The sequence below is a fragment of the Sander vitreus genome, unplaced genomic scaffold (assembly GCF_031162955.1).
Source record: "Sander vitreus isolate 19-12246 unplaced genomic scaffold, sanVit1 ctg248_0, whole genome shotgun sequence".
In the NCBI taxonomy this organism is placed as follows: Eukaryota; Metazoa; Chordata; class Actinopteri; order Perciformes; family Percidae; genus Sander; species Sander vitreus.
Genome location: NW_027595419.1, coordinates 87501 through 97500, shown reverse-complemented (window position 1 = coordinate 97500; position 10000 = coordinate 87501). Strand labels below are relative to the sequence as shown.

The window sequence follows — 10000 nt, the reverse complement described above, 5'->3', positions numbered from 1 at the left end:
ACCTTCCCTTCCACTGGCGACTTTCTGTAGAAAAGTCGTCAGTATTGTCCAGCGAGCACGCAACGTATTTCTCTCCTGTAGCCGCCAAAACAGTCTTCTGTTCTGTGACTGAGGAGCAGCGGAGCAGCCTCTCCCCTATCTCGCCGTTAATGTGTCCCCCCAAAGGCCCATTCTGAACCCTGCAGCAGCTCCTGTTCCGTACATCCAATCAGTTACTAAGTGTGTAAGCTCTGCCGCTCTCTGTGACGAGTGTGTGTGACCTCTGACCTCTGCAGGAGCAGCAGCAGCAGGCAGTGCTGGGCGGAGTTCTGCTGGGTCAGAACATCACTCAGGCGGTTCGGGAATCCTTCCGGAGCCTGACGACAACCATGGAGCAGCTGAACAACGTCCTGCAGCATCTGCTGTCCTTCACCTTCATCACCATGTTCACTCAGTAAGAGCTTAAGAGTGTGTGTGAGTGTCTGTGTGTGTCTGTGTGTGTGTGTGTGTGTCTGTGTGTCTGTGTGTGTGTGTGTGTGTGTGTGTGTGTCTGTCTTTGTGTCTGTATTTCTGTTTGTGTATATTTCAAATATCACGATATTTTGGACCAAATACATCAATGTTGATATTTTAAGGTTGACTATTGGCGCTAACGACTAAAACTACTTTTGAACGTCCACATGTTCCACCAAAACAAGCTCCTTCCTGAGACTATTTAGCAGAGGCACCGTGGCTCCGTCCGGAGCTTAGCCCCGCCCACGACGATTGTGATTGGTTTAAAGAAATGTCAATAAACCAGAGCAGGTTGTTCTCCCATCCAGGAATGCTGTGTGGACTAGACAGACCCTCCTCCACAGAGCTGTGGAGGAGGGTCTGGACATGTGAGAGTACTGAGTCACTGACCGACATGACCTCCTCCTCTTCCTCCTCTTCCTCAGAGCGTTTGGTTACCTCCGACAGTACAGGAGGGACGTCCGATTCGACAACGTCTACATCACCACCTACTTCAGACAGATCGACGCCCGCAGGAGGAGAGCGGTAACTTCATCTTCATCTTCATCATTTTGATTTAATTTCCCCGATTCAATGTTGATTTGGGATATTTCAGTTACAAAATCAATTAATCTCTGATATGAAAGATATTCTACAATCATACAAGTTTCCCTCTAACCTGCTACATTATTACAATTATCAATGTTTACATTAATGTTAGGGATGCAATGAATCCAGGTTTTTGGGGTTCTACTGAATGCTGAACCCCCTGGTTGAGATTCTGCTGAATCCTGAACCCCCTGGTTGAGGTTCTGCTGAGTCCTGAACCCCCTGGTTGAGGTTCTGCTGAGTCCTGAACCCCCTGGTTGAGATTCTGCTGAATCCTGAACCCCCTGGTTGAGATTCTGCTGAATCCTGAACCCCCTGGTTGAGGTTCTGCTGAATCCTGACTCCCCCTGGTTGAGGTTCTGCTGAATCCTGAACCCCCCTGGTTGAGATTCTGCTGAATCCTGAACCCCCTGGTTGAGGTTCTGCTGAGTCCTGAACCCCCTGGTTGAGATTCTGCTGAGTCCTGAACCCCCTGGTTGAGGTTCTGCTGAGTCCTGAACCCCCTGGTTGAGGTTCTGCTGAATCCTGAACCCCCTGGTTGAGGTTCTGCTGAGTCCTCGTCCCGTCCTCAGTCCATGAACACAGTCAACACATTAATGAAGTAAACAGTGACTGTCCTTCCTTTGCCGTACCTGAAGTTGCTGCATTCTGGCTGCTGTCTGTAGATTCCTTCATGCTCAGCTCGTATTCTTCCAGATGTTTCATACCAGATGTTGTAACAGCGGTGATGTTGTGTATTGTTTAGGGTCCTCGCCACCACCAGACTAATCAGCATTGCAGATTGAACATGTAGCTGGACTTGAATGGCCTTCTTTTGACTGAAAGTACTGCCAAACAACCCTTTTTCTGCTCACCAGTTCCATTTCCACTTCCTCTCAGCCTGCTGCATTGAAGCTCCACCTACGTAAACACCTTCCTGTAATCAACGGCGCCGTCATCACGGCGACCAGCGTAGCGCGCGGAGTTCAGCAGAAACCCAACCCCGTCAAAAAGCCCAATATTCAGCCCAATCTGAAGCTGAATCCTGGATTCAGGGCATCCCTGATTAATGTACTTTTACATTTTAAATGAACACACAATAAAGTGCAGCTCTACAGACTCTGCAGTCAGAGAGTTTTGAGAGACATTTCATTCAGACATCTGGAGTTGACAGAGGGACTCCTTTTTAAAATGGCCATGCCAGTTTTTCCCTCGCCAAAATGTAGCCTAACTTTTGGAGCCTTTTTTTAAGCCCCTTCCCAACAAGCCAGCATGACACAGTTGGTACCAATGGATTCCTCAGGTCTTCTAGTTTTTTACAGCGTCACACAGACACACACAGACACTCACACACACAGACACTCACACACAGACACTCACACACACTCACATACACAGACACTCACACACAGACACTCACACACACAGACACTCACACACACACACTCACACACTCACACACAGACACTCACACACACAGACACTCACACACAGACACACACACAGACACTCACACACAGACACACACACAGACACTCACACACACAGACACTCACACACACACAGACACTCAGACACACTCACACACACAGACACTCACACACACACACACACACAGACACTCTCACACACAGACACTCTCACACACAGACACTCTCACACACACACTCACACACACAGACACTCACACACACAGACACTCACACACAGACACACACAGACACTCACACACACAGACACACACAGACACTCACACACACTCACACACACAGACACTCACACACACAGACACTCACACACACAGACACTCACACACAGACACACACACACTAAGACACACACACACACACACAGACACTCACACACACACTAAGACACACACACACACAGACACTCACACACACACAGACACACACACACACACAGACACTCCCACACACACAGTAAGACACACACACAGACACACACACACACAGACACTCACACACACAGACACACACACACACACACAGTAAGACACACACACAGACACACACACACACACACACACACACACAGACACTCACACACACAGACACTCACACACAGACACACACACACTAAGACACACACACACACACACAGACACTCACACACACACTAAGACACTCACACACACAGTGAATCGATATTGGATCATTCAAATGAGAATCTTCATCCTCCTCCCAGCTCCCGGATGGACAGAATAGAATAGAATATAATGCCTTTTATTGTCACTATACACATGTACAATGAGATTAAAAGCAACTCCTTCTCCAGTACCAACATGCAGTATACATAAAAAATGTAACAGCATGCACAGTAATGGAATTTCACAGTATTTTCAATATTATCAATAGTATTAAATATTAAATATTGCACAGCAGGTGAGTAGAAGAAAGTCCGGGGGTTGGGGGGGGGTTAGACTGTGAAGTCAGTGCATGTGTGTGTTCAGGGTGTCCAACGATGTTGATTTGTCCTCTGGTGTCTGCGGTGCGTTCAGGGGAAGCGCTTCCTGCTGCCGATGAAAAAGTCTGAGAGGAAGAAGTTCATCGAGCCGTGCAGTCTGAAGATCCACCCTGAGGAGCTCAAACAAGTGGTGGGTTCATACTATAACTAATATTAATGTTAAAGTCTAAGGGCCAGATGTACTAGCACTTTTGTGCCCACTTCAGGCGTATTTGTTTTGCAACGTGCTGGTAAAAGCATGGCGAGGTATGTACTAACAGGCTGCACTGAGGTAACAGCATGGGGAGGTATGTACTAACAGGCCGCACTGAGGTAACAGCATGGCGAGGTATGTACTAACAGGCAGCACTGAGGTAACAGCATGACAAGGTATGTGCTAACAGGCAGCACTGAGGTAACAGCATGGCGAGATATGTACTAACAGGCTGCACTGAGGTAACAGCATGATGAGGTATGTACTAACAGGCTGCACTGAGGTAACAGCATGGCGAGATATGTACTAACAGGCTGCACTGAGGTAACAGCATGATGAGGTATGTACTAACAGGCAGCACTGAGGTAACAGCATGGTGAGGTATGTACTAACAGGCAGCACTGAGGTAACAGCATGGTGAGGTATGTACTAACAGGCTGCACTGAGGTAACAGCATGGTGAGGTATGTACTAACAGGCCACACTGAGGTAACAGCATGGCGAGGTATGTACTAACAGGCCACACTGAGGTAACAGCATGGCGAGGTATGTACTAACAGGCCACACTGAGGTAACAGCATGGCGAGGTATGTACTGACAGGGCACACTGAGGTAACAGCATGATGAGGTATGTACTGACAGGCTGCACTGAGGTAACAGCATGGCGAGATATGTACTAACAGGCTGCACTGAGGTAACAGCATGATGAGGTATGTACTAACAGGCAGCACTGAGGTAACAGCATGGCGAGGTATGTACTAACAGGCCACACTGAGGTAACAGCATGATGAGGTATGTACTAACAGGCCGCACTGAGGTAACAGCATGGTGAGGTATGTACTAACAGGCCGCACTGAGGTAACAGCATGGTGAGGTATGTACTAACAGGCCGCACTGAGGTAACAGCATGGTGAGGTATGTACTAACAGGCAGCACTGAGGTAACAGCATGGCGAGGTATGTACTGACAGGGCACACTGAGGTAACAGCATGGCGAGGTATGTACTGACAGGGCACACTGAGGTAACAGCATGGCGAGGTATGTACTGACAGGCAGCACTGAGGTAACAGCATGGCGAGGTATGTACTAACAGGCAGCACTGAGGTAACAGCATGGTGAGGTATGTACTAACAGGCAGCACTGAGGTAACAGCATGGCGAGGTATGTACTAACAGGCCGCACTGAGGTAACAGCATGGCGAGGTATGTACTAACAGGCCACACTGAGGTAACAGCATGGTGAGGTATGTACTAACAGGCAGCACTGAGGTAACAGCATGGTGAGGTATGTACTAACAGGCCACACTGAGGTAACAGCATGGCGAGGTATGTACTAACAGGCAGCACTGAGGTAACAGCATGACAAGGTATGTGCTAACAGGCAGCACTGAGGTAACAGCATGATGAGGTATGTACTAACAGGCTGCACTGTGATAACAGCATGATGAGGTATGTACTAACAGGCTGCACTGAGGTAACAGCATGGTGAGGTATGTACTAACAGGCAGCACTGAGGTAACAGCATAATGAGGTATGTACTAACAGGCAGCACTGAGGTAACAGCATAATGAGGTATGTACTAACAGGCAGCACTGAGGTAACAGCATGGTGAGGTATGTACTAACAGGCTGCACTGAGGTAACAGCATGGGGAGGTATGTACTAACAGGCAGCACTGAGGTAACAGCATGGCGAGGTATGTACTAACAGGCAGCACTGAGGTAACAGCATGGCGAGGTATGTACTAACAGGCAGCACTGAGGTAACAGCATGGTGAGGTATGTACTAACAGGCAGCACTGAGGTAACAGCATGATGAGGTATGTACTAACAGGCAGCACTGAGGTAACAGCATGGCGAGGTATGTACTAACAGGCAGCACTGAGGTAACAGCATGGGGAGGTATGTGCTAACAGGCAGCACTGAGGTAACAGCATGGTGAGGTATGTACTAACAGGCAGCACTGAGGTAACAGCATGGTGAGGTATGTACTAACAGGCAGCACTGAGGTAACAGCATGGTGAGGTATGTACTAACAGGCCACACTGAGGTAACAGCATGGGGAGGTATGTGCTAACAGGCCACACTGAGGTAACAGCATGGTGAGGTATGTACTAACAGGCAGCACTGAGGTAACAGCATGGTGAGGTATGTACTAACAGGCCACACTGAGGTAACAGCATGGTGAGGTATGTACTAACAGGCCGCACTGAGGTAACAGCACGGTGAGGTATGTACTAACAGGCAGCACTGAGGTAACAGCATGGCGAGGTATGTACTAACAGGCAGCACTGAGGTAACAGCATGGCGAGGTATGTACTAACAGGCAGCACTGAGGTAACAGCACGGTGAGGTATGTACTAACAGGCAGCACTGAGGTAACAGCATGGCGAGGTATGTACTAACAGGCTACACTGAGGTAACAGCATGGTGAGGTATGTACGCACTGAGGTAACAGCATGGTGAGGTATGTACCAACAGGCTGCACTGAGGTAACAGCATGGCGAGGTATGTACTAACAGGCAGCACTGAGGTAACAGCATGGTGAGGTATGTACTAACAGGCCACACTGAGGTAACAGCATGGCGAGGTATGTACTAACAGGCCACACTGAGGTAACAGTACATACCTCACCATGCTAACAGGCAGCACTGAGGTAACAGCATGGCGAGGTATGTACTAACAGGCTGCACTGAGGTAACAGCATGGTGAGGTATGTACTAACAGGCCACACTGAGGTAACAGCATGGCGAGGTATGTACTAACAGGCCACACTGAGGTAACAGCATGATGAGGTATGTACTAACAGGCAGCACTGAGGTAACAGCATGGCGAGGTATGTACTAACAGGCTGCACTGAGGTAACAGCATGATGAGGTATGTACTAACGGTATGTACAACAGGCGGCATGAGGTAACAGCATGGTGAGGTATGTACTAACAGGCAGCACTGAGGTAACAGCATGGTGAGGTATGTACTAACAGGCAGCACTGAGGTAACAGCATGGCGAGGTATGTACTAACAGGCTGCACTGAGGTAACAGCATGGTGAGGTATGTACTAACGGGCAGCACTGAGGTAACAGCATGGTGAGGTATGTACTAACAGGCCGCACTGAGGTAACAGCATGGTGAGGTATGTACTAACAGGCCGCACTGAGGTAACAGCATGGTGAGGTATGTACTAACAGGCAGCACTGAGGTAACAGCGCAGACTGTCTGTCACGGGAACTGAAAATGGCAAATTGGGCTTTTCCGTATCATGCATATGGATTCACGGGAGGGTGAAGGGGACAGTGGGAGTAAAGTGCGCCTGATTATGTATTCTGCGAACAAACACAGACACCCGTGAAAGTGAGCCTCTATTTTGCCGTGAAAATTCTCCTCCTGTCACGATTTGTCTAGTGCAGGAACCCAAAAGCAGACCAGGACAAGGTAAGTGGACATTACAAGGTGAGTATTTATTTGGAAATTGAATGTGGAAACGATTTGGTCCAGCTGGTCGGCGGGGAGCGAGGCTGGAAGGCTGCAGGGTTTTGTGCTGATCCAGATGTGCTGCAGAGAAGTAGACAGCCAGGCAGGTATGAGTGACAATCCAGGTGAGTAACTGCAGACAGAGGAACAGGCGGCAGATTAGCGACAGGTAAAGAGACAACAACAGCAAAAGACTTTCCAAAACTAGAAGCTTGATACGAGAGCTAAACATGCTGGTTATGCTAACGATCCGGCAGGGAATGGATGTCTGGTCACGGCTTATATGGTGCAGAGGATGAGAATCAGGACCGGGTGTGCAGATAGCAGCAGGTGTAAGTGGTTGGAGAATCAGCCGGGATGTGTTCAGGGAAAACTCAGGAAAAACGAACTTCAGGTTAGAGCAAGAACAAAACACTGGCAAAACAGGCTCAAGATGCTGGATTCATGACACCTCCTCTTAAAAGCAGGTGTAAACCAGCCGCAAGTGGGTTTCTTCGCATATGCCTCCTGGTGAAATGGCAGCAGTGATCAGAGCAAGACGAAGACATAGGCCCAGGAGACGAGCCGAAAGGAGGATCACACTTTTTCTGTTGAGTGAACACGAAATCATTGAGCGTCACAGATTAAGCAGCCATGCAGTATTACAGTTACTGGAAGAACAGCGTTCACATTCCAGTCCAGCAGCTGTTAAACTCATCGCTACATTACAAATATTGGCATCAGGATCATTTCAAACAGTCATAGCATCAGCTGAGGGAATATGGCAGTCTGCACTCAGCCGTATCACAGCACCAGTACAGCACACTAGTCAATACGTACGTTTCCCCACCACTAATGCCGAAATAACACGCCTCGAGCTGTTGCCTCATAAACAAGCAGATCAACTTCGTTATCGTTAAATCTTTGTTTTCGCTGTTTTGACTGACTTGGTCAAATATAGGCACGCAGTATACGGTATAGAGGGCGGAGAAAGGCGCTGAACTGCAGGTTTGGTAAATACAACGTGAGCTGAAGTATCACTTCTGCAGGTTGGCCATGGCGCTGATAACGCTACATTCGCAAATGTACGTACACCTGGCCCTGAGTCTTTTTAGTATTGCCGCCATGTTCCCAGGTCTCAGATATTATTTCTGTCATATTATTTTGATGTGGTCAGTGTTTTTAGAAATATGCTTATTGATCGAAATGATGGACAAAACTACTAAAATAATATACGCCAACAATTCAAGGGTTCGTCACTAATATTAAAGGGTAACTTCTGTATTTTCCCGACCTATTTTCCCATGTTTTTGTGTCCAAGCAGAGATGTTCACAAGTCATTTTTTGCAAGGTCAAGTCTCAAGTCTCTGGCCATCTGATCTGGATCCAACTAAAAAGATAAGATGTGCCTGTTCCCAGCATTAGCACAACTCTTAGCGATGGTTAGCTTGTTACCTGTGACGATATATGCTAAATGTAACGTCTCTTTCACATTAGCGTGCGAGTGTCTGACCTATCTGGAGCGTTTGGAGATGCCTGATGAAGTCCGACGTTGTTGATCCGGCATCATTGATCTTGGTGCCACTCACCTAGCATGTAGCTGTTAGCTCACTGTTCACCAAGTTATTGAAAGCAGAACTAATGAGAAAAGGAACAACTCTGGGAGGACTTGGTGTCTCCATCGTCAAAGCATTTTCTGATATGTGAGTGTGCACACATGAGGCGTAACGCATGTGTTACGTTGCACATTATGGCAGAGGGCCGGGGACATGAGGCTCGTCATACGTTCCCCCGACGTATACGCGCCAATAAAAGAAAATGAATACATTTGGATTTAAAAAGGAATAACTGCAAGTTAAAACGTGATGGTTCGGGGTATTTTCCCCCTAGGCTGCTTTGCACCTTGACCTCGAGCCAAACCCCCCCCAGAAGCTTTTTCCCTTGTTATAACGTTGGTGGAGGTAGCGTTATCAGCTGGTTAGCTTAGTGCAGGCGCTAATGGATCCACGTTTGTATCTCGTAAATTACCCCACTAATACTGCCCGGAATGATACCAAACTTCTACAGTAGTACAAATACTTTCTGTACTTCTAACACGAGGCATTAGGAAGTTTGTAACTACACCAGAAGTATATTTAAATAACACTTGCCTGATGGTTTCTACTCTCTGCTGCTAGCGCTGGTAGCTAGCGTTGCTAGCTAGCTCTCAGATTCTCCTCCATTAGTTGTAGCTCCTCGTCCGTGTATTCATGCACGAATAGGTACGGGCGACCTCGAAATTGAGCCACTCATCGCCGCGTTCAATGCTCACCTCAAACTCTGCCATTCTCTTGATCTATTCTGCTATATTCTGTCCTGCTGTACATGCAGATGACTCCAGTACCCAGAAGTCTGTTTACCTGCCGTCTGTGGGTTCAACGCACCCAATCCTGCATTGAATTGAAATGATTAAAAACAAGAAACGTGTGTGTGTGTGTGTGTGTGTGTGTGTGTGTGTGTGTGTGTGAGACAGAGCTCAGGTGTGTTTCAGCTGCTGTCCGTCTCTCTGCTGTCCTTCGTCCTGCTGATTGTCGACTTCTCTCTGTTCCACGTGTTGGACATTGTCAGCAGACACACCTTCACCCAGTTCAACCTGACCAGTAAACACACACACACACGCACGCACGCACACACACACACACAGACACACACACACACACGCACACACAACAGACACACACACACGCACGCACACACACACAACAGACACACACACACGCACGCACGCACACACAACAGACACACACACACGCACGCACACACAACAGACACACA

General features: G+C 48.0%; 1 protein-coding gene across 1 annotated transcript in view; it reads left to right on the top strand.

Annotated features, from left to right (window-relative positions):
- Positions 1–10000, top strand: part of dcst1 (DC-STAMP domain containing 1) — a 40553-nt gene that overhangs the window by 11046 nt on the left and 19507 nt on the right. Inside the window, exons 9-12 of the mRNA XM_078244483.1 lie at positions 276–433; positions 918–1017; positions 3581–3676; positions 9699–9825. Coding sequence (XP_078100609.1) covers positions 276–433; positions 918–1017; positions 3581–3676; positions 9699–9825 — 481 coding nt within the window. The remainder of the gene's footprint in view (positions 1–275; positions 434–917; positions 1018–3580; positions 3677–9698; positions 9826–10000) is intronic.